General features: G+C 37.3%; 1 protein-coding gene across 2 annotated transcripts in view; it reads right to left on the bottom strand.

Moving 5' to 3' along the window:
* Positions 1-3207: 3207 nt before the first annotated feature.
* The window catches only part of ME2 (malic enzyme 2), a 56663-nt gene continuing 33356 nt past the window's right edge, over positions 3208-26514 (bottom strand). For both annotated transcript variants that reach the window (XM_047697025.1, XM_047697026.1), the window contains exons 12-16: positions 24942-25084; positions 18274-18376; positions 10102-10172; positions 9337-9435; positions 3208-5587 (exon numbers count right to left, since the gene is read on the bottom strand). In XM_047697025.1, the coding sequence (XP_047552981.1) occupies positions 5405-5587; positions 9337-9435; positions 10102-10172; positions 18274-18376; positions 24942-25084 (599 nt within the window). In that variant the 3' untranslated portion in view covers positions 3208-5404. The remainder of the gene's footprint in view (positions 5588-9336; positions 9436-10101; positions 10173-18273; positions 18377-24941; positions 25085-26514) is intronic.

Genomic DNA, 26514 nt, shown 5'->3' on the forward strand with positions numbered 1-26514 from the left:
ATAGTTAGCTAAAATAGGTCTCAGAAATTCCTTATTCCACATATACATCTTGTATTTCTTTTTAACTGTTCTCTCTCTCTCTCTTTTTTTAAATAAGCTCCAGACCCAACTTGGGACTTGAACTCACAATTTGAGATCAAGAATTGCATGCTTTACCAGCAAGCCAGCTAGGCACCCCAGCTCTTCTACTTTTTAATGGAAGAAGTTATATGTATGCATACAATAAAAAAGCTATCATTGTATCAGAATATCATTGTATCAAGAATCTTACAATTCACATTGACATTGGCAGAGTCACAAAGTATACAAGCATTATTGAAACTGGTTTGGATAGAAGTGATAGCAGTTGGTAGTTCTGGAAAGATTACCAAATCTAAAGATGTTAGGCAGCTGGCTATTAAGAATCTTTGGTGTAATTTACCAAATTCAAAACCAAGTCTTTTATGTTTACATCCAGTACTTAAAATGCTGAAGACTAATGAATAAAATACATTTATATTCTATTTGAATTACAAATGGGAACAAAGTAAAAAAAATCAAATAAACTGCTAAAACACATTAAAAAGGACCCAAGCCTTATCTTGTAAGAATAGTTGAAGACTTTTCATCTGAAATAACAATTCTTTATTTAAGATCCAAGTAAAATCACCTGTCACTGCGGCCCTTCTTCCTTGAGAGGGGCTAAGGTTAAGAACACTGGCTTTGCTTCTCACCAGCTAATATCTTGGGCAAGGCACTTAACCTCCCTGTGCCTGTGGTCTTCTCTGTAAAACAGGTGTAGTGACAGGAGGGGATCTGAGAATTAATTATGCTGATGCATAAGAGGTGCTTAGAACAAGGCCTGGTGCTTGTCTATAAAGTTTACTTCAGCATCATTTGCTAACTGTACATACCTAGTATATTAGTGACCATTCAGTGACTCTCCAGGAATCCATTTACTAGAATATACACTTAAAATTAGGAGAGGGAAAATAATTTTTCTAGGACATAAAAGGACATACTGAAAACTGGGGAATAGATATCCACAAATTTTCCCTAGTCATAAAACTTTAAAAAGTGTTCTGAAGTAAGGATGACTTCCCACAGAAGTGGCAAATAAGCGTTTATTTGGGGGGAAAAAAAACAAGATTAAATAGTCATATGAAAAAGTGTTTATTGGTAAAAACCAGTTACATATACAAACAATCCAAAGTCATCTGACTTAATTTGTATATTGTACACAACTAAACTATGAACATATTTCCATATTATAGCATATGTTACTTTTCTCTTTGAGAGACACAATTTTACTTTTCCAAGAAAGGGGGGAAATTATTATTTTAAAATCTAATCACCAGTTTACCAGAGAAGTTCCTGGCAATAATTACGCAATAAGTAAGTGTCTTGTCCTAAATAGGCCCTGTTGAATTTATTCAAATTTGAAGCAAAGCATTGAGCTTTTTCTCTGCTAATATTAAAACATCCTCATTTCAGATTGGGGGGGGGGGAAGTTGTCTGTAGTTAAATTATCTTGAATATTTTAAATATTAAATGTTATTTCAACTTGGCTGTAGAGAATTTATTTCATTTTATTTATTTTTTTTAAAGATTTTATTTATTTATTTGACAGAGAGAAAGATTACAAGTAGGCAGAGAGGCAGGTAGAGAGAGAAGGGGAAGCAGGCTCCCTGCTGAGCAGAGAGCCCGATGCGGGGCTCGATCCCAGGACCCTGGGATCATGACCTGAGCCACCCAGGGGCCCCGATTTATTTCATTTTAACATTTAGATGCACATTAAAGTGCAAATCACACATCAGTTGAGAACCAAAATAGATAATGAATCTGTGTTTTCTATAAAGTCAGCAATATGCCTGCACCTGAACATGTGTGGTCTTATTTTGAGTGGACATATGACATTGGTGCTATTTCATTTTTTACGATAGTTCCTGTAAAGGAAATCCCAGTAGAGAGCTTTGATATTTACACTAATGTTCTCAAGTGTTATTTAGGCTCAGCAGAGCTGATTCCATTTTGGTGAATCCAATAGAACCCTGGAACTCTTCAAGAATATAAATTTCTCTTTGAAGGACACTGAATGGGCTTGGGGAAAAAAGCTACAGAACATCTGATGAAGGCAAAGCTTTCCCACTCCCCTCACCCCATGGGCTCTCAGTTATCTGAGAGCAAGCAGTAAATAATGCTCCACACCCCTTAATAATTATGGTTTCATCTTAATTCATTAGCAACTCCTTTGCAAAGGCGAATATAGAGTCTTCTTTCTCCAGAAGCTGGTAATTTTAGAGAAAGAAAAGAGAAAAGATAGGGTAAGTCATATTAAAAGACAACCAATAGAGAAGAACAAGTATCCATTTGATAGCTAACCTTTTCAAAAATGAAAACTGGTTGCTAGGTTTTACTAATATGTGAATTTAAAAACAATACTTGAGAATTGAACAGTATTCTAGTTACATATTTTCAGAGAAATCTATTTAAAAGCTCTGTATTTTTGTGCCTATGAACATCCCATAAAAACCAGACATAACAAAGACAGAATGAAACCAGTTCCATGTAAGAAGATACTTTCAGTTATCTTTTTCATATTAAAGTACATACTATATGAGCACTAAACAAACTGCATACCACGCTCAGTCCTCGATGCCTTCTCTGTGCAAGCAACCTGCGCATCACCCAGGAGCGGGTAAGAAATACAGATTCTCGGGCCCTACCCCGGACCCACTGCCCTCCAGAGGAGTAATCAGCTCTCCAGGTGATTCGGATATCCACTTTAGGGCAGCCAGTGCGAGGCAGGGGAAGTGTGCGTCAGAATCCCCTGCTGAAAATTCAGCTGCCAGCGCTCTGCCCCTGGTGGTCCCGGGGGCCTGAAAGGAGGTGACAGAGGCATATGCATGTTAAAGAAGCATCAGGGGGATTCTGAAGCAACTTCCCAGTTAAGAAACCATCCTTTAAAAAGATTTTAACCAAAATCTTTAACATGTTTGCCATGTTAAAGTCAATAAACCTTATCCCACAATTCACCCAGTTTCTTTCACACCATGGGTGCTGGTGCCAGTTTAGAACATGTGTTCTCATTTCTCCCTACTAACCCTAAACCTACAGATTTTCTTCCCCATTCAAAAGAATGAAAATGACTCTCCATTCCTGTCTTTAAAAATAATTACCTTCTTGCTCGGTAAAAAATTTCCTTAGAAGATCTGAATGTTTCTTTTCCAATCTGATACCGTCATGCCACCAAACTCTTCCAACCATGCTGGTAGCTCCTGCCTGTATTCCCAATTTGTTTTGTTTTTTTTTTTCCAATTTACATCCAACAGTTGTTTCTTGTTTGGTGAAATACTGGTTGGTAAATAGTACATGAGAGCAGGTGGATTTTAATAAACACACATTATATATATATTCTAATACATTTATTATATATCTCATATAGTATGTGTAAATGTGTCTTACTTCTCCAGATAAATATGTGCTCATTAAAACCACCTATTCTCATGTGTTATTTACCAACCAGTACATTACGGGTTATATAAATAAGCAGGCTAGATGCCAGGTGGCTTTGTTTCTTTCTTTAAAATATAATTTCCATGAAGACTGTACTAGGCATATTTACTAAGCAAACATCTTAGTAAAATTACATTAATTCAGCATGTGATCCTGCCTTCAGTAAGCACCAAGCAAAAAACAGGATTTGTAATTATTATACTTGTAATGTTAAACTAAAATCAAGAGAGTATTTTTGGGGGCAATTTTTGTTTTGACAAAGGTAACATGAAAAACATAAAACTTTCACTCTTAATTAAAAGAAACAAATAGTGACCCAATTGCTTATATTATACAACAGGTTTATACAACAGACTTCTGACTTTACTCATCTGTTAAATGGATTAATCAACTGCATTTTAAAATACTCCAAATGGCAGTGCCATTTCAAGCATTCTTAAAATGTTAAATTATATCCAAAATTAGTATGAATCAATCTCTACCTATACATAGGACATATGAACATACAAAGATGCCCTTTTCCCCCTATAGAATATCACATCTAACATATCAAGGACTGTGGAGAGAAATACCAAATAATGTACACCCTTACATGTAGCTAAGAATAACTTTTTGTAGTTGATCTTCTAGAAGGAGCACTTAAAATAAGTTTTTGTTCCTTCAAAGCAATTATGTTAGGCACACAAAAAGTGATACTACTAACTCTCCAAAGGCTTTTGCGTTTTCCTTTAGAACCCTCCAATCCACAAGCCAAATAAGAAAACTGGTCTTACTCGCCAATTGTTACCCATTTTACTGGTATTAAAAATGGCATTTCTTGGTCTGTACACCTACCTCATTCATCCCCCTTAGTTCTAAATTAATTTTGGTGGTTTCAAAAAATTAATCCATCTTCAGTGGGAAGAGTTGTCACTAATGGTATTCAAAGGAATAAAGACATTCCAAAATTATCCAAACAATAAAGAGCACCACTATTGGAATAAGGGGTATAGCATCTCCAGTTAAATATGCTTCATTCAAATGTGCAACAGGACTCATTGGTTAAAAGTCACATGATGTCAGTTATAATTTATACATTATATCACCTCCTTTGAATCATCTAGAAATAAGTAAAATGAAAGTAGGTGTTTTTCATAATAAGCAAATCTAAATTTCTAGTTGGGCAATAAAATCACATTAATTGAAGCAATTAAATTTAAGATAATACCTTTATTAAATAAAAAAGTTTCACTATGATTTTTATACACTGTTGAAAACAATGACTATTTTGTTTATCTCTCTAAAGACAGCAGTACTTCCCATTTCTCTCTCCTGATGTTATAGTTGGGCCTCAATTTAGGTCCAGAAAATAAATAACAGGGTAGATTTTTCACATTTCTCTAGATTTATCAGCTGGAAAGGAATTTCAGAGCATGAAGATAAAATAGGGCTGAAATAAAAGAACTTTTAGACACTGACAGTTTGTCCTTATAATCTGGTTAAATTTGGCTTCTTAAAACTCTATACTCGTATCCATAGAAGTAAATTTCTTAGTAGCCCTAAAAGAGCTGGGAAGAGAAGATCATTACTGTAATAGTAAATAGCAAATACTTTGGCAAGCATGAACAAGAGCACAAGTGAAGACATTTACAAATACATCTGTGACATCTCTTCGATGTGCTATGAGCTACGAATCAGAAGAAAAGCATCATGGTTATTTGATTGCAGGGCACTGGTGGGCATTCACAATGCAGCCAAGATGTTGATCCTCTAAGGAAGTAGAGATTCATGAAAAAAAAAAAAAAAAAAAAAGTCAAGCAAAGCAGTGGGGGAGAATAAAACAGGAAAAAACCCATAAATTTGAGATTATCTCTTTTTCTCTGGAAAAAAATAAAATAAGGGGGGTTCCCTGAAGCATGGAAAGTATTTTTCAGTGGGTGTGCTTCTCTTCCGTTATCAAGGGAGGGCTTAGTGGGGATTCTGGCCAGTCATAGACATCCGGGAGCAGGGAATCATATTCACTTCGCCAGATTCTTTCTCTAATGTATTTGGCCTTGTCTTCAGGTTCTGGGTATCGGAAGGCCATTTTGTTCGCGTACAGGTATTCTGTGACCTGCAAAATAAATAAGATTGCTGTGCAGACTCTGATAGGAACCGGAGAGAAAAAGTACTATTAAAACACAGTCAAATGAAAGTATGACGTTTTTTTTTTTTCAAAATAAAAAAAATAACATTACTTTGACTCATTTCAAAACATTTGGAAGCTATTAAAAACTTGAAAGATGAAATAAAAATAATCTGCCATCTCAATGTAAATTTGATGTGTTTTAAAGTTACCCCCCCCCCCCACTATTGGCATTTCCTTAATACTTCAAGGTAACAAACAATTTTAAGCTCTGTTTTGTGTCAGTCAGGCAGCCCTACTTGGGTGACCCGCCTAGCCCCTGTCCTTCCCCCACTTTCAAACAGCAGGTAAGAGAGTCTACGTCCTATCCACAGCTGACTGGACTGGGGTGAAAACCTAACCTAATGTGAGCCAGGTGTCTGTGCTCTGGAATTCAGATTAAGAGACACAGAGATTATTATAAATCAGGTGTTGGACACTAGAACTATAAGGTCAAGTAAAGTGAGGGCTGGGACCTACACATGGCAACTCACCACCACCATCATGGAGTGCCAGGCATGTTGCATGTGCTTTACATGTACAGCTCATTTAATCCTCAAAACAATCCTATAAGGTTAAGTACTGATAGTATTATCCTCATTTTACATATAAGGACACTGAAGTATGAGGAGTAAGTAAGTAATAATAAGTAACAAGTTACAAGTAAGTAACTTGCCCAAGGTAGTTAAGTGAGAGCTGTGTCTCAAACCTAAAGCATTCAGACTATAGATCCCAGGCCCTACACAGTGAAGCCAGATTACTTATTACTTCCCACCTCATTTGGCTCGAATGGATTTCTGATATTTGTAACCAAGCCATACACCATGACTGGTGATGAGGATAAACCCTCTCTGAGTTTTGGTTTTTTTTTAAAGATTTTATTTATTTATTTGACAGAGAGAGATCACAAGTAGGCAGAGAGGCAGGCAGAGAGAGAGGAGGAAGCAGGCTCCCTGCTGAGCAGAGAGCCCAATGCGGGGCTCGATCCCAGGACCCTGGGATCATGACCTGAGCCGAAGGCAGAGGCCTTAACCCACTGAGCCACCCAGGCGCCCCACCCTCTCTGAGTTTTGATGTGAAATGAGGTAATAGGAAAAGCTTCCTCACAGGATAGCACAGTGCTTATTATATAGTAAATTCTCAAGTTATGGTTTCATTTTAACTTAAAAAAATATTGTAACACATGATTAAAAAATTTCAGTTTTGTCTTTCTCCTCCTACTCCAATTCCCATTTAAACGGTGACCACTATTCAAGTTTATTTCAGCTTTCTAAGAAAAAAATTTAAAAAAGAAATGAAGTTTATTAAAAATAACACTCCGTTCCAGGGGCTCAACCTTACTGTATTTTGTGATGAACATGTACTTCAATTATTTTCTAGCCTATTATAAGAAACATATTTGTACCCACAGAAAAGGCTGAGGCAAAGCAAGAGAGATCAGAGATGCTCACTGGCTGCGGGATGGGGTGAGGGACAGAAACAAAGCACTGATAGTCTCCTGATCCCTTGCTCTTAAAAAGGCAAGTCTTAAGACAATGAAAGAGCAAATTCTCTACCCTGGGGAAGGGAGAAGAGGCATCAACCTGGGGCTACGCTCCTGTACCAGCCCATAAGCACAGGTCTCTCTCTTCTTTTTTAAATTTTTTTATTTATTCATTTGTCGGACAGAGATCACAAGTAGGCTGAAAGGCAGGCAGAGAGAGAGAGAGGAGGAAGCAGGCTCCCTGCTGAGCAGAGAGCCCGATGTGGGGCTCGATCCCAGGACCCTGGGATCATGACCTGAACTGAAGGCAGAGGCTTACCCCACTGAGCCACCCAGGCACCCCCAGGTCTCTCTTTCATATGACCTTTCAGCTTGACACACTGGTAATCTGACTGATATGTTCCAAAATATGTCCCAAATATAGTATCATTCTATAAGTTCCAAAACCGAGCGCTGTTCATCCTAGTTCTGGGCTCTAAAATCTTCGGCTATTTTGCAACAGTAAGGTATTGAGACTCCTTAGCTTGGCATTTGTGTATCTGAATAAGCTGGCCTCAAGAAAACTTGCAAATCCTCTCTTGTGCCATTTTCCTACCTATACTTTAGATTCCAGCTCAAGTGGACTGGCTGTTATTTATTTTTTAAGATGTTATTTTAGGGACGCCTGGGTGGCTCAGTTGCTTAAGCAGCTGCCTTCGGCTCAGGTCATGATCCCAGCGTCCTGGGATCGAGTCCCACATCGGGCTCCTCGCTCATCAGGGAGCCTGCTTCTCCCTCTGCCTCTGCCTGCCATTCTGTCTGCCTGTGCTCGCTCTCTCTCTCCTCTCTCTCTGACAAATAAATAAATAAAATCTTTAAAAAAAAAAAAAAGATGTTATTTTATTTATTTTTATTTTTTTTTCAACTTTACTGAGATAGGATTGACAAATCATCCTGTATTTACGGAATACAATGAGATGTTCTGATGTATGTGTGCACCGTGAAATAATTCCCCCAGCCAAGCCAACCGGCCTCTTCATCACTGCACATACTTACTTCTTGTGTGTGTGGCAAGAATATTTAAGATCTACTCTTTCAGCAAATTTCATTAAACCATGCTGTACATTGAGATTTCTAGAACTTAAACAACTTATTATAGAAAGTTTGCACCCTTTGATCAGCATTTCCCCTTTTCCTCTAGCCCCTGGCAACCACCATTCTACTCTGTTTTTTTTTTTTTTTAGTTTCTTTTTTAGATTCCAGTTATAAGTGAGATCAGACAGTATTTGTCTTTCTCTGACTGATTTATTTCATTTAGTCTTCCATGTTCATCCTTGTACAAGTGGCAGGATTTCCTTCTTTTTTAAGGCTGCATAATATCCGTGTGTGTGTGTGTGTGTGTACATGTATTTGTGTATATATGCCACACTGAGTGTTGACGGACACTTAATTTGTTTCTGTGTCTTGGCTATTGTGAATAATGCTGCAGTGAACATGGGAGCCCAATGTGGGACTCGATCCCAGGACGCTGGGATCATGACCTGAGCTGAAGGCAGCCGCTTAACCAACTGAGCCACCCAGGCATCCCTTGAGTAATCTTTATACCCAACTCATAACTCCCAGATCAAATTCTACTCTCTGAGCCAGCCAGGTACCCCCATACCACAGTAATTTCAAAGGTACATGGGTGTCCCCAGGGGCACCTGGGTGGCTCAGTGGGTTAAGCCTCTGCCTTTCGCTCAGGTCATGATCTCAGAGTCCTGGGATCTAGCCCTATATCAGGCTCCCTGCTCAGCAAGGGAGTCTGCCTGAGATTCTCTCCCTCCCCCTGCTCTCTTTCTCTCTCAAATAAATAAATAAATCTTTAAAAAAATATAACGTGGGTTATATTCTGGTAGTAAGAAAATGTGTGATTTAAAATTTCTTCTTTGCACCCTTGAAATGTTTCAAACTTTTCTCTAATAAACTTATGCTACTTAAGAAAACATCATTAAGGGGCACCTGGGTGGCTCAGTGGGTTAAAGCCTCTGCCCTCAGCTCAGGTCGTGGTCCCAGGGTCCTGGGATCGAGCCCCATGTCGGGCTCTCTGCTCAGCAGGGAGCCTGCTTCCCTTCCTCTCTCTCTGCCTGCCTCTCTACCTACTTGAGATCTCTCTCTGTCAAATAAATAAATAAAATCTTAAAAGAAAAGAAAACATCATTAAAATTTATGTGAAGAGGTATACATTAATACTTACTTTAATAGCAATGTTAATAGAAACTTCCTGAATGTCAGCAAGTGGTGGGTAAAGTCTCCCTTGAGCTAGCTCTTTATCTGTCAGCTGATTTGTCAGAGCCTGAAGAGAAAAACAGCATTTTATTTTTGTTTAAGTAACACAGAATAAGGACCTAATAAAATGGAAAAGGGGTTTGGGGAGCAGAAAATAATATAGGTAAGATAATTCTCCTTATTTTTAGCAGGAATATGCAACTGCAGAGATTAAAACTGTTCACCACTAAATAAGAAATAACCAGATTGAAAGGTTTATTGACATATTCTACTTAACACATACAAAGTGTGGCATAATTACATTAGTTACTATGAAAATAAGCATGAAAATCTGTATTAATGTGAGTTCTTCAAAATTCATATTACAGTTTGGCACTCTAACAGGCCAGCACACTCCAAATAAACCAGTATTTGTCCATTAAAAAATGAAGGTGTTACATTTTATCTATGCCGTCACAATATAGTACCTTCAGATACAGATACACAACAGGTACAGTATCTGTTATAAATATGAAAGGATTCATAGCTTAACATTCAAACATATGAAAAATCATGATATAAAATTAATCTCATGCAAAAGTAGAGAGCCAAATCAAAAAAGCAACAGATGAATAACTTCCTTTCCATTCATAAGGCAGATTTAACTCATTTTCTCTCTCTGCTTTTAATTAAGATCCATTTATCTTTATAATTCATCCTAATAAAAGAGCCAAACAATATTTAAAACATTTACCTTTGCAGCTTCTAGGAAAACATGATCACTGATATGCCGGGTGTTACAGAGAATAACAGCTAAAGCCACGCCTACAAAACATTTTAAATAGTTTATTTAGTAAGGTCACTTTTCAAATTATGAAAGGAACCAAACAAATTCCAGACTTGAAGCAAGTTAATGGTGACCGCTAGCCCCAGACAGCCACCCCCCCCAAATTAGCAGCCAAGAGAAAACAGAAACCTGAGAGTTAAAATCAAATAATCTTTGTTAACTGTTAGAATTTTGACCTCCTAGAATAACTTAGGAAATATCAAATGGCTTTTCTCAATTTAGTTTTTTACAATTAGCAAAATAACAATGCATATAATTTATCAACACTTGTTATAAAAAACATCAATTCCCAGCCCACCTCTAACCCTGCCACTTCTTGCCCTATAAAGGCAGCTACTTTCAATTCTTTTAGCTGATTATTTTTATATTTCTTTCTCTCAAACAGCTTGCTTGTATTTCTCCTGATTGACTTCTGAGTTTTAAATATCACCCACTCCTTCCTGCAGGAATTAAGTACTTGGCTTTCTTTCCCATTTCCAGCCTTGTCCCTTTTGCCGCTATGGTTAGGGCACCATTTTGGCTGAATCAATCAGCAGTCAACGTTTATATTATTATGACTTCATGAGTGTTACTTCCAGCAGAGCCATTATTAACACCGTGTCGTGATTATTTCTCCTCTTCTGCAAAACTTTTGGTTTTCCCTAAAGTCACTATCCTATTCTCCTTATTTTACTTTTTCAGTACTTAAAATTATTTCACACTGAAACAGTCATTCGTTTGCCTGAATCATCCAGTAACTCAGTCACCTCATGTACTCTCTTCCTTCATCCTCTAGAAGAATCCTCTGCTGCTACAACCATCTGCTTTCCAGCCCAGATCCTGCTCTCCATCCCGGATCTGGAGCAGTCTTCCTGCAAAATCCTTTATGTTCATAGGGATTCCCTTTCTTTCTTTCTGAGTTCACTTCCTAAATCCCACTTCTTCCTAGTTTTTTGTTACTCCCTCTTTTTGGTCAGACATGTTTTCCTGCAGTTTTCCAAAGATGCCCCCCCCCCCATTTTTTTTTTTAACTGCTGTCCACTTATTTTTGATTGTTTGGGTTTAGAATTCTAGTTTGGAAATAATTTCCCTTCAGAATTGTGAGTCATGACTTCAATACCTTTTAACTGCCCGAACTGTTGGTGAGAAACCAGTGCCAATTCGATTCCAGATCCTTTTTGGTGATTATCTTTTTACTGCATTTCTGGAAGTATTAGGAACCTTTCTCGTCCCAAATGTTCTGCATTTTCCCAGTGATGGGCTTTGAGGTGCATGACTTTCACATACGGCACTCAGTGGGAGCCCCTTCCTATCTAGAAACTTGGGTCTTTCAGTTTGGGGAAATGTTCATGAAATCTTTGATAATATTCTTCCTTCCACTTACCTGTTCTCTCTCTCTCCAGTTCTTTTTTCTGATATTGTATTTTCTGGACTAGTCTTCTAATTTTCTTCTTTTGTTTTCCATCCCTTGTTCTCTGCTTGTTTTTAGGTGATTTCCTCAGCTTTTTTTTTTTTTTTTTTTTAAATAATCCTTCTGCTATCAAACTTTTCAAGAGCTCATTTTTGTTTTCTAATTTAAAAAAAATTCTCTCCTGTTTCTGGAACATATTATTTTTGTCTCCATGTGGTTATTGATAATTTTTAAACTTTCCTTCTCCCCACCGAATCAATCCCTGCTTCTTCCTAAACAGCTTTTTTATTTCCTGTCTATTTTAGTCTCTCATGAGATAAATTGTTTATATAAGAAATTTTCTTAGTTGACGAGTAACATTTGAGTGTTTTTCATATGTAAGGGTTAGGAACTAAAAGAAAGATTGGTAGCCATGAGGACGAGGATGGGCCTTACCCACTCTGAGCATCACTGTGGTGACTTGGCTTTCAATCACCCTACTTTCTGACACCTCCTTCCTCAACTCTCTCTGGTGTCTTCCAGTCTAGAAATTCTGTTTTACAATATTCAAAGAGTATCACAATAGTCTTTGGTCAGAGTGGGGCACTACAGTTATCCAATTAATCAAGGATGAGAAGAAAAACAGATGGCTAATAGATTCCTTATTTTAATCTAGCCTCTAGACAATAGATATATTTCAGAAAGTAGAGCATTTATTTGTTCCATCCATAGTTAATATAGTTGCTTAAATGATGGGAGCAAAATCTATTGTCCTCTTATATTTGTCTTGTCTATTCCATGTTCCTTCCTTTCCTCTTCATTCTTGACTGTCGAATTTTTTTTTTTTTTAAATCATTTCATTTCCTCCCTTAACAGTCTCTAACCATAGTTGGGAAGTTCTTCTAGCCTTCTAATGATTATCCTAAAATTTATAACCTGTACCCTATGAAAACTTCATGGCAATCTCTAATGTACTCTCCTGCCAGACAATGCATGTCCCTTTAACAGTTTCAATCTGCTTAACTGATAAACTATTATAGTTGCTCCTTTCAAGGAAATCCTTTTGCTCTGGCTGCATTCATAGTCTTCTCTTTGTTATTGTTTGCTGAAGCCTCACAACAATGTTCCTAGATGTGGCCTTTTATTTATCCCACACAGGTTTCACTAGTTTCGTGTCAATATTGTGTACTGACTTCATCAGGTTCTAAGACATTCTCAGCCATCAGGACACAAATATTGCCTCTGCTTCATTCTCATGTTCATCTTCTGGGACCATACAATAAAGTATATCAATTAAAGGTATATATCAGTTTTTCTATATTTTTCTTTTTTTTGGTCTCTCGATCATTTCTTCTGACTTTACAGTTTAATTCTCTTTAGTCTAATCTGCCATAAGCCTCATTCACTGAATTCTTAAATTTATTTTCTTTTTCAATTCTACAATTTAGTGTTACTTGGCCGAATCTTTCAAGCTTGGCTTTTATCTCCATAAACACAACAAGCATATTTGTTTCACAGCACCTGTATGATAGCCAGAATTCCAGTTTTCCTGTTATTTCTGATACTTTTGGCTTCTGCTGTCTTGTCTCTGTACGTGTGTCTTTATCTTTAATTTTTTAACTGGAGGTGTATTTCAAAATTTGTGAAAGTAACCTGAAGAAAAGGATAGTGTTTATCTTGTTCCGTAGATTTCTGTTCGCTTCTGCCAGTTACTTGTGCGTGCTGGTAAGCCAGAACAAAGGCTTGAGGTTTTCTAGATCATCCACGCGACAGTGCAAACTAGACCCATATTCCACGGTACAGCCTTTAGGGCTACAGCATGAGAGGTTCAAACAGAATCTCACTCTTGGCAGATGCCAGACTGACGCTTGCCCTCCTTCCACCAAAAGCACTGTTGTTGGACTGCTCAGCCCCCTCTTGCTGATGAGAGAACACCATGGCTAAAGGCCTTCACAATTGGTTTTTGAAGCTCAAGTTCTCCCCCTACTCTTGATCCAGAATTCCCGAGTATTTTATTAGTCAATATCTTATTAGCCTTTTGACCCTGTTAAGGTTTTAGTTTTGTTGTTACTTCATCCAGTTATAACTGCTGGACCAGGTAATTCAAACATTATCAGAGCCTTACCTTTTTTTAATCAACAGACTTTTGGTCTCCTGCTTTAAAGTCCATGTTTACCTCTACTACCAAGTCATTTTTACATTTGTATTTATAATGCTGGTAATGGTTAATAATAAAGTTAGGATTTTGTGGTGTTGTATAAAAATAATCAATTGCCAAATTCCTTATTAGTCAAATAAGATACAGAAGATGACTTTGTTAAAATGAGCAGAAAAGTATTCTTTTCCATACTCTTATGCCTTTATGCCACAGGAATACTGCTGGATAGAATGGATGGATTCTGAACATTATCAAGTTCTAGAAAGAGATCATTGGTGATGAGAGAGTTTCTATTACAGACACGAGGTCTCAAGAGCCAAGCATGGTAGAATTCTAGACACGAAACAGCTACATAGGAGGAAATGGAGGAAAATTCACACACAAAGGCATTGGGGTATTCACAGGCTAGAAGTCTTCTTTACTTTGACAACAGTTAAAATGTGCTTGCTTGATGCTAGCCTATGTACACTAAAAATCTACCTGTCATGAAATCGTAGCGCCTACTGTCAGCTCCTCAGGGAGAGGCCCACAAGAAGACTAAGGAAATTCAGGCCAAATCCAACACAGTCTTTCATTAAAATGAATGAACAATTAAGGATCACCAGAAATTTATAGAAAATGAACAGCAAAAAGGAAGAAATATTTAAAAGAATCTTAGTTCTCAGAAGAAATTAAAAAAGAGCCTGCAACCTTTAAAAAAATAAAAGTGGCTATTAAAAAAGAGTGATTTTAGGATAAGATAAAGGTATTGGGAATAAAAAAAATAATATTTGAGCCTACTGAACTGATGATATGTGATTCAAACAAATGTTCATTTTATGTGGTATGATATTATGAAATTATGAACCATGAGAGACTGTGGACTCAGAAACAAACTTAGGGTTTTGGAAGGGCTGAGGGATGGGTAAGCATGGTGGTGGATATTAAGGAGGGCAGGTATTGCATGGAGCACTGGGTATGGTGTATAAACAATGAATCTTGGAACACTGAAAAAAATAAAATTAAAAAAAATTTCGATCAACTGTAAAAAAAATTACTTTTTAAGAGATATATACTGTAGTAGTTAAGAATAAAATTATATGATCTCTCTGATTTGCTTTAAAATAACTCAGTGAGGAAGGAATGGGTAGGAAAATATGGTTACATGTTAGTAACTGCTGAAATGCGGGAGACAGGAACATGGGACTTCATTCTTCTTTCTGCTTTTGTGTATGTTTGAAAATTTTTATAATTAAAAAAAAAAGACTTTTTGTTGTTGTTTTAGGTTTTATTTTAAGTAGGCTCCCCACTCACACATGCGGCTTGAATTCACAGCCCTGAAATCAAGAGTTACATGAATAGAACTCCCCCACATTACAGAATTTAAAAAGGCAGAGTTGAAAATGTAAAATAAAAATTACAAGTCAAGGACAACAGAAGTATTTGACCATGATCTAACATAAGTTCCGTAAGAGAAAAACAAATGATGGAAGGAAGGAAATAAGAAAGAAAAAACAAAGTTAAAAAAATCCTTTGGAAAAGAATATATAGTGACCTGGCCCCCACACAGATATGCATCATAAATGGAAATAAGCCCACACCTGGATGCATCCCAGGAACCCTCAGAAATCTAAAGATAAAGATAAAATTTTAAGTATTTTTAGAGAGAAAAAGCTAGTATGGATAAAGAAATGAGAATCTCAATGACATCAGATTTCTCACAGCAACACTAAAAGTGGAGAAATATTTTCAAAGATCTGAGGGAATGGGCTTTCAATCTACAAACCTCTACCCAACCAAACTATCAAGCGAGAAGACAAAATTAAGACATTTTTAGAATATGTAAAAACTCAGGAAGTTTTTCATCCATGCTTAACGAAAACACTTTGTCAAAAGATGTACTCCCGAAAAACGAGATCAAGATAGAGAGGAATAGCAGCAAGACAGAAACAGCGCATGCATGAGAGGGAGAACAACACGGGTTACAAGAAGCAGTCTGCTGTGCGGGGCGCCTGGGGGCTCAGTCAGTTGAGCATCTGATTCTTGGTTTCAGCTCAGGTCACGATCTCGGGGTTGTAAGATTGAGACCCCATCAGGCTCTCTGCTCAGGGGGGAGTCTGCCTGGGATCCTCTCCCTCTGCCCCTCCCCTGATGCACACGCACACTCTCCCTTTCAAATAAATAAATCTTAAAAAAAGAAAAAGAGAAAGTAGTCTGCTGTGGAGCAGGATCCAGAAGAAATGAAGAAAGCTGGCAGGAAATGAAAGATTGATTCATGATACTTGATACCTGAAAGACTTTTACTTTGAGTTTCAAAAATTTTGTAATATAGAATTACATATTCTACTATATTTATCAAATCAACCCGTTTAGACATAAATAGTCATGTAATTTCAGAATCAATCTACAAAGCACAGAAAATAACAGAGCACAACCTACATGTCCAAAAACCCTCTCTACAATGTAGAAATTTTTTTTAAAGATTTTATTTATTTATGACAGAGATAGCAAGAGGGAACACAAGCATGGTGGAGCTGGAGAGGGAGAAGCAGGCTCCCCACTGAGAGGAGCCCAATGCGGGGCTCGATCCCAGGACCCTGGGATCATGACCTGAGCCAAAGGCAGATGCTTAACTGACTGAGCCGCACAGGAGCCCTACAATGTAGAAACATTAACTAACCAAAATGGAGAGATGGAATAAGAACAGATACAGCTAAACACCAGATTTTTCAACATGGCAAACTATCGTTAAGTTGCTATCAAAAGTTTTTTAGATGTGTTATATAAAAATAAAGGTAACTACTAGGAAAACTAAAAATAGTAACACAAATTGAAAGGTAGAGAAGCAAAGTATTAGGAGGTATGTGTACACTATTTATTTAACAGTGGGAAGTTCATACATACAGTCCATGGCTAGAATCAAGATAAGGGAAGATAAGGGTATTAGTTATGATGGTAACCATCAGAAAAACTCAAAGCAAACCACTGACAGTGGTTATAGCTGAGAAGTACAATAAGGAGGTACCAAGGAGACACTTGGGCTGCTTACACACTTTGGCTCTTGTAGATAATGCTGCTATAAACATTGGGGTGCATGTATCCCTTTGCATTAGAATTTTTGTATTCTTTGGGTAAATACCTAGCAGTGCAATTCTATATCATAGGGTAGTTCTATTTTTAACATTTTGAGGACCCTCCATACTGTTCTCTAGGGTGGCTGCACCAGCTTGCATTCTCACCAGCAGTGCAAGATGGTTCCCCTTTCTCCGCTTCCTCACTGATACCTGCTGTTTCTTGTGTTGTTGATTTTAGCCATTCTGATGGGTGTGAGGTGATGATCTCATTGTAGTTTTGACTTGTTTGTCCCTGATGACCAGTGACGATGAGCATCTTTTCATGTATCTATTGGCCATCTGTATATCCTCTTTGGAAAAATGTCTATGCATGTCTTTTGCTGATATTTTAGTTGGATTATTTGGGTTTTGGGTGTTGAGTTTTATAAGTTCTTTATATATTTTGGATACTAACACTTTATCAGGTATGTAATTTGCAAATATCTTCTCCCATTATGTAGGTTGCCTATCAACTGGTGAATGGATAAAGAAGGTGTGGGCCAGGGGCGCTTGGGTGGCTCCATTGTTAAGTGTCTGCCTTCAGCTTGGGTCATGATCCTAGTACCCTGAGAATCAGCCCCGCATTGGGCTCCCTGCTCCGTGGGGAGCCTGCTTCTCCCTCTCTAGCTCCCCCGTGCTTGTATTCCCTCTCTCACTATCTCTGTCAAATAAATAAATAAAATCTTTAAAAAAAATAAAAAGATGTGGTATATATATACAATGTACTATTACTCAGCCCTTAAGAAAAAAAAAAGGAATGAAACCTTGCCAGTTACAACAACATGGATGGAGCTAGAAAGTATTACCCTAAGCAACATAAGTCAGTCAGAGAAAGACAAAGATTATTTGATTTCACTCATATGTGGAATTTATGAAATAAAGCAAACAAGCAATAGGAAAAAAGAGAGGCAAACAAAGAAACAGACTCTTTCTATAGAGAACAAACTGATGGTTCCCAGAGGAGGGGTGGGGGTGGGGGGGGTGGGTTAAACAGGTGGTGGGATTAAGGAGCACTTGTCCTGATGAGCACTGGGTGTTGGATGGAAGTGCTGAATCACTAATTGTACACCTGAAACTAATACTGCACTGTATAACTAACTGGAATTTATTTTTTGAAATTTTTTTACTAACTGGAATTTAAATTAAAACTTAGGAAAAAAAGAGGTACTGAAGGCAGAGACTAAATAATTTTATAACATTCTGTTCCTTTTGCATTTTTATATACCATGTACTACATTATTTCTATAATAAGAACAAGCTTAATGGAAAAGATGAATAAATACATTTACAGGGAAAATAAAGCAAGCTAGATTTGCTGAATTCCTTGAGTTTCCCTGTATATACATAGCAAAATTCTATAAATACTATTATTCATTTTAATCGTAAATTCTACATAATTTTGTTAAGTATTTTAACTTAATTACCTATTACTCTTTAATATAAATCATGGTGGCACTTACCTGGGAAAATATACACATTGTTGCCTTGGCCTGGTGTAAAGACTTGCCCATCACTGAGTTTCACTGGCTCAAATGGACTGCCACTGGCAAACAAACACCTTCCCTGGTAAGAAATGAAATAACCTCAATTTGTAACTTAATGTGGACCAACACTGAGGTTAGTCAAAACACAATTAAATCCTGTACTAAAATAGACCAATGTATTACTTGCAAACAGTCATAATTTACTATATAACATAATCTTTCATTAAAATTCTTATCAGAATGAGTTTTTATGCAGAGGCACATGTTCAAATAAAATTGAAAATTGTCCATCAGGAAACTAAAAATCCTCACACTTCTACTTCCTTTATTATTTTTTAAGATTTTTATTTATTTATTTGACAGAGATCACAAGTAGGCAGAGAGGCAGGCAGAGAGAGAGGAGGAAGCAGGATCCCTGTGGAGCAGAGAGACCGATGTGGGGCTCGATGTGGGGCTCAATCCCAGAACCCTGGGATCATGACCTGAGCTGAAAACAGAGGCTTTAACCCACTGACCCACCCAGGTGCCCCTTCTACTTCCTTTAAAAAGTTTAAAATGTAGATGGGCCAACAAATACCATCCTGAATAATGAAGATTGCTATAAACATCTGTGAATGAAGGGGAACACACCAAAGGTTAAACTGTGATCACTGACCATACATCTATTAATTTTGGCTCTGTACCAGGTGTTTTGTATGTGTTCCCCCAGTTTAGCCTGCATAAAAAGCCTTATGAGATTATCATCATCTCCACCTCACTGATATAAAAAAAAAATCTCAAAAAACTAGAACTTAGATTGCCGAATACTTTGTAAAAAGTCACGTTACAATTGTAGTAGTTAAACTTGAATCCAGATTTTTTTTTTTTTTTTTTTTTTTGTAACTCCAAAGCCCATGGTCTTTCTATTATGCTAACAATGCTCCTGTTGGACAGTTTACAAAACCTATGTATGGTATAACCACAGTATTACCCCAGAAAAATACAGCACGTTGCCTTGTTAAAGAAAAATAAGTCTCCAAATTTGTAGTACCAATTTTAGTACTGTGCTCAATAATGGAATATAATGTTACTAGCATATGCATTATTTCCTTTTTTTTTTTTGTTAGATTTTATTTATTTATTTGAGAGAGAGCAAGTGAGTGCACATGAGCAGGGGAGGGGCAGAGGGAGAAGCAGACTCCCCTGCTGAGCAGGGAGCCCCATGCAGGGCTCATCCCAGGACCTTGAGATCATGACCTGAGCCAAAGGCAGATGCTAATTGACTAAGCTATCCAGGCGCCCCCATGTTCAATATTTCTAGGAGAATTAGATACCTGTGAAATTGAAAAGTACCTGAAAGTAAATTTATGAATCTCTTATTTTCTTTAAAGACTTTATTTGAGAGAGAGATAAAGAGAGAGAGAGAGAGAGTGAGAAAGAGAGAGCATAACCCCGGGAGGCAGCAGAGGGAGAGGAAGGAGGCAGCTTCCGGCTGAGGAGGGACCTAGGGACCCTGGGATCATGACCCGAGCCCTGAGCCCTGAGCCCAAGACAGACGCTTAACCAACTGAGCCACCCAGGTGCCTCCATAAATCCTTTAAATATCATTTTCCCACCACAAATCCCATCTGCTCCACTCCTCTTTGGCAAAAAACCGCAAAGAGCAAGAAAACAGTAGTTCTCAAACAGGATAATCTATCTTGGAATGCTTGAGGTATGACTAAAGTAAGTCATGTTTATTTCTTTTATTTTTTAATTTTTATTTATTTTTTAAAGATGTCTGTATTTTAGCAATTTTTTTTTAGATTTTATTTATTTATTTGACAGAGATCACAAGTAGGCAGAGAGGCAGGCAGGCAGAGAGAGAGGAGGAAGTAGGCTCCCCACGGAGCAGAGAGCCCAATGTGGGGTTCGATCCCAGGACCCTGGGATCATGACCTGAGCCAAAGGCAGAGGCTTTAACCCACTGAGCCACCCAGGCGCCCCAGATTTATGTGTTTTAGAGAGAGAGAGAGAGAGAGAGAGCGCAGCGGGGAAGGGCAGAGGGAGAGGGAAAGCCAACCCTAAGCGGACTCCACACCAAATACAGAGCCTGACACTGGGCTCAATCCCACAACCCCAAGATCATGAGCCAAACTGAAATCAAGCTTAACCGACTGAGCCAAAAGTCAGTCATGTTTGAACAGCTACCTGGATTAAGTATGAGATGGTTTACAGAAAACTGAACTATCTCCACACAGAAGGATGGACAAACTCACATGGTACCTGAACATTGGACAGAATAATAAGTGTTTAGACAATATTTTGTCTTCTTTTCTCTAGATCTAAAAATGGGTATTCTATCAAGGCTGATTATTCTCTGAAGTATAGTGAATCCTTGGCATTAGTGGATTTAACACTCATCAGTCTGACCCTTTGGACCACCTGAAGGTCTACAATGTATATTAATTTTTACTTTTACAAGACATACTTTCAGTTTCAAAATGACACAAAGTATAGAAGCTATCTAACTATGCTAGGGGTGGCCCCAGGTGACTATCCTGATGCTACAATGTCAAGCGGCTGTATCATTTTCTACAGAGAGCTATGATCATTCTCCACCTGTTCTAAGCACAGAGACTGTGATGAAATTGTGTTTCTTTGAAGATTAAAGTCAGTTCATGGTTAATGCCATATAACATTACAATGATAATGCATATAATAATTATTTTTGTAATATCATTAATTTTAATAGCTTTATAAAATGCTTTATATGATATAAGCTCTTTATAGGAAAAAAATTGCATTCTCATGATATCAGTAAATTTTTAGATTTAGAAAGATCTTGGGTATTTTCTCTAGAATGGCAAGATTCTACAGCAGTTCTTCAGGATATTTTTTTGTCTTACATGATCAATCAAATATGGCTGGATCTTAATGATAACCAAGTGTTCTCATTCTGAAGTTCAAGAATTAAAAAGAAGTATTTTTCTCACTAAGCAGCAGAGGGTGTTAGAGTAACACTAAGACTTCTCTCTACTGAAAACAAAAGGACACTAAAAATTTAAGAGGTGACTGCAAATATGTAATTTATGCCATCATTTTATGTAAGACTAAGAAGAAATTTATGTAAAATTAAACTATGACACAATGCTTTTTTATCATTTTTAGGAGGTAATACAATATTGAGAAAAAATTTGCATCTTAGAACTGATAGACTACAATATATCAAACTAGTCTCCTTGTTGGATTTTTATTTTTATTTATTCTAGTAATACACAGCTCTCATGATGGTATTTATTCAAAAAATAAAATTCTTAAATGTTTGGGCCATCTTCCAGTGATATGCTACTACTGCCCAAAACATTTACATATTTTATATTTCTAAAATGCCAAAACCTACTGACAAATTGAGTATATTTATCAGTCATTGTATCAGACTAAGACTTAATCTTGGGGGCAATAACCATTAATTTTAAGTAGTAAAGACTGGTAAATAGGATACCATACTTTGGTAAAAAGATAAGGCAGTATACTAAAAGAGACTGATTTTCATTTATTTATTACTTTGCTATCTGGAGGCTGATTTTGTGGATGATTTCAAAGAAAAAGATTTCAATAACTATTAGAAGTTTCAGTGATTACTATAACTTGGAAACCAGCAGTCAGAATTCATTTTGACTAAACTGAGCGGCAATATGAAGCAAAAGAAATTTAGAGGGAATGTATGTATCAAAATAAATACTTTGGCAATGAGAAAAAAAGAATGCTGAAGACTTAAGGAGCATGAATACTAAGTCTGGAAAGTTCTGAGAAGGTTCTGCTTTGGCAATGATCCAGGCTGTTTCACACCCAGTCTCCCTCTGATAACAATGAGAGAAACTGGATAAAATACATTAAAAATATCTGTTAAGAAAGCAGCAGGGTGGGGTGCCTGGGTGACTCATTGGGTTAAGCCTCTGCCCTCGGCTCGGGTCATGATCCCGGAGTCCTAGAATCTAGCCCTGAATCGGGCTCTCTGCTCAGCAGGGAGCCTGCTTCCCTTCCTCTGTCTCTGCCTGCCTCTCTGCCTACTTGTGATCTCTCTCTGTCTGTCAAATAAATAAATAAAATCTTAAAAAGAAAGAAAGGAAGAAAGAAAGAAAGAAAGAAAGAAAGCAAGCAAGCAAGCAAGCAAGCAGCAGTGCTATCGAAATCATGAGAGCTTGGCTGTGGGAGATGCAGAAGAGGAGGAAAACAAGATACATGTGATTCCAGCACTTATTTGAAGCTTTCCCCCTCATGAAGACTGCGGATTTCAAAAGAAGCGGTATCTGTGGCTGAGAACCTGAGCAACAAAGCTATCAGGAGCCTCACGATGACAGAGGGAGAAAAGTTCAGGGCCTGCTGGGGGTGATGGCTGCTAATAAATAGCCCTGGACTACACGCTGGGAGAAAGCGTAAACCATGGAAAGAGAGCAGGCACCCCATGGACCGCATCCTGATCAGATTAAGGTGAGCTGCTCCAGACCAACCCCCACCACAGGAAAAGGGAAGACCCCCTCCTCCAGAGCCTCAAATTACCGCTACAATTGTTTACCCACACCATCTAGCACTCAAGAAGGAAACAAAAAACAAAAATAAAACGAGGCTTACAAAAATACAAGACTGCATAACCAAGAAAAAGAAAGAGGACAGAAATGGATTCACAGAGAGTAATGTATTTCCTGCTATCAGACATTAACTTTCATCATGATTCATATATTTCAGAAATTAAATAATAAGATAGACTATTTTAGCAGAGAACTATAAGCTACGTAGAAAGATGAAATAAGTATGTGAAAAATACTGTTAAAAATTGTGAGGTGTGGTAATGATCCCATGATTATATCTTTAAAAGAACTCTTAACTTTTGAGAGATTTACAATGAAACGGTACGATGTCTTGAGATCTGTTTAGGGTGGGAAGGACGTAGAAGAAACAAGATTGAGAAGGAGGTGATATTTCCACAGCTGGTACTGGCATATGGGAGTTGACTAGACTATTCTACCTCTGTATATGTTTGAAATTTTCCATAGTAAAAGACATTTTTAATAGAGTGCAGAAAAAAGCATTCATCACAGATTGGTTACCTATTCTGAAGTATATGACCTAATAATTTCCTGTTGGGTGTCACTGTAAACAAGCCTTTAAATACTACTTCCTGGGGTCCCTTAAAGACCACTTACAAGAACAATACAGATTACATTGTGGAGATTAAAAATATATCCCTACAGAACAGTGGGGAAAACCTAACTGTCCTAATGGTATATGAGCAGACACCTGTAATTGGGATATAGTCCTGGGGCAGTGTCAAAGAATTCAGAAGTACTAAACCTTAAATGATTTGGATGAAAGTAAAAACTTGTTCCCAACAGCTGTCAGATGACTGAAAACAATGGCTTTCATGAAGACAAATACCAACAGTGAAGCTATGTTTGAAGAGTAAAAAGAATTGTTTTATTAAATGTGACGGCAAGGAAGTAGAATTTATTTATGAATTGATTATTTCTATAATATGCCATTGTAAGTCTGTTTCACTAATTAGAAAAACAGTCACACTGAAATTCTACAAATGAAAAATACAATAAAATTAAGGGCCTAGCAATAGATTAGCATAGCTAAAAAGAGTGCATGCAACTGGAAGATATACCCAAAGAAAATATTAAAATACAGTATGCAGGGGTGCTGGTGTGGCTCAGTGGGTTAAGCATCCACCTCTTGATTTCAGCTCAGGTCATGATCTTAGAGTCATGGGATCAAGCCCTGCATTGGGCTCTGCGCTCAGCACGGAGTCTGCTTGTCCCTTTCCCTCTGTCCTTCCTTTTGCTCTCTCTCGATCTCAAATTAATAAATAAATAAAAATCTTTAAAAAAAAAAAGAGAGAAAGAAAGAAAGACCACACAAAATGTCAGCAGGATGGAATATGCAAAAAGCCGTGTAAGAGATACCCGAGATATGAGAACAAGTCTGACACTCTCCAACCGGAGACCCACAAGAGCAGACTGAGAATGCAGCCAACCCAGGTACTTCCAACATAGGCCACAAAAGAGGGCATCAAGATACAGAGTTCTACAGTCCCAGCTGGAATAAATACAAACTCAACTACGTCCATTATAGCCAAACCCAAGACAAAACGATGTATCAAAAGGAAAACAGAAGTCAGGAAATAATAGAATACTATCTCCACTGACTTTTACTTCTATACATAGTAAAAAATATCCTTCAAAATGAAGGCAAAATAAAGAGATTATTAAAATAAATTCATCAGACCCACACTCAAGGAAAGTTCTTCTGGTAGAAGGACAATGACCCAAGATAAAAGCACAGACATACACAGCAGACAAGCAAGAGAAGATATTACAATGTATCGAAATGTATCAAAATCAATTATTTTGTGTTTAGAACAAGACTGTCTTTTGGGATTTAAAATATAATTAAAATGTACAACAACAGCCCACAAGACAGAAAGGTGTTAAAATGGAGATGTATGGTAATTATGTTCCAGAATTCATACACACAATAATTTATATCAGAACTTGATGATCCAAGGATGCATACTGTAATCTCTACAGTTAACCATGAAAAGAATTATGCAAGAATGTATAACTAAGGCCAATGGAAGGAAAATAATGGACATAACCAATTCAGTCAATTATTAGTAGTACCTCTGTAAGTGTATATGCTTCTTCAGCCGTGCACTCAGCCATTGCTGTAGGATTGCTTAATGCAAATATTACAGGCCTTTCATTGATTTCAGCCATGGCTTTGATTACACTAGGAGTGAAAAGTCGGCCAGCTCCTGCAACTCCTATAATACATAAGGGGGGGAAAAGCAACTTCCTTACATGTAACATAAAACAATTCTTATCAACAGCATTTCTGCAATACATTTAATACAACAAAACACATATTTTGTATTGCTGAGATAATGCCATAGGAACACAATCTCGAATCTGAAAACAATAAAATGCTGAAAGTTTTTACTAAAATATTTATTGTTTACCCCAAACATAGTAAATTCTAGGAAATAAAAAAAAGAGTATGACTATCTCCATCTCTGTCTAATTAAGATAAAACTTGCTACAACATGAATGAACCTTAAGGATATTATGCTAGGTAAAATAAGCCAGTCACAAAGGACAAATACTATGTGATTCCACTTACATGATATACCCAGAGTAGTCAAATTCATAAACACAAAAAGTAGAAAGGTGGCAACAAGGGGCTAGGGAAAGTATTTGTTTAATTGGTATGGAGTTTCAGTTTTGCAAAATGAGTTTTGGAAACCAGCTGCACAACAATGTGAATGCACTTAACACTACCTAATCATACACTTAAAAAGGGTTATGATATATACAATTCATGAATTACTGAACTCTACATCTGAAACTAATGATGTACTTACTATATGTTGGCTATATGTTGAATTTAAATTTAAAAAGTGGTTATGGTGGCACATTTTATGTTATGTGTATTTTACCACAATTAAAAATGAACTTTAAAAAGTTAAAAACTTGGGGCACCTGGGTGGCTCAGTGGGTTAAGCCTCTGCCTTCAGCTCAGGTCATGGTCTCAGGGTCCTGGGATCGAGCCCCTGCTGAGCAGAGAGCCTGCTTCCCTTCCTCTCTCTCTCTGCCTGCCTCTCTGCCTACTTGTGATCTCTGTCAAATAACTAAATAAAATCTAAAAAAAAAAAAAGTTAAAAACTTGCATTTCAAATGTTAAATTGTTAAACTCGGGTTTAATTAAACAAATAATAGGAATTCAGAAGGGATAAAAAATCATCTTGACTAAAGCAATCTACTTTCTTGACGCAATTTAATGACCTTTTCTTTAGTCCTTACAATGTCTCAGACACTGCATTAGGCTACTGGGATATAAACATGAACACAATGCAACTTACAGGGGAGAGAAAAACAAAGTAGGCAGAAAATGAGAAAACCTGTAACAGGTGCCAGGTATGCAGTGTTACAGAAGCATGAAGAGCACTCAGCCTATGACGGGAACCAAGCAAAACCTCAGCTGAGTCCTTTTCCAGTTCATCTAATAAGATGACTTATATTTAACAATCAAAATAGTTAATTTTCAATTCTACTTTAAAAACTGATATGTAACAAAGAATACTGATCTGGAGACTAGAGTTCTAGTGTTCTCTGTCACTCCTGTTACTATATGAAATATTCACAAATCTTGGGCAAGTTGTTTAACATCTCTGTGCTTGTTTTTCTTATGTAAAAA

Source organism: Lutra lutra, chromosome 12 (assembly GCF_902655055.1).
Source record: "Lutra lutra chromosome 12, mLutLut1.2, whole genome shotgun sequence".
Taxonomy (NCBI): domain Eukaryota; kingdom Metazoa; phylum Chordata; class Mammalia; order Carnivora; family Mustelidae; genus Lutra; species Lutra lutra.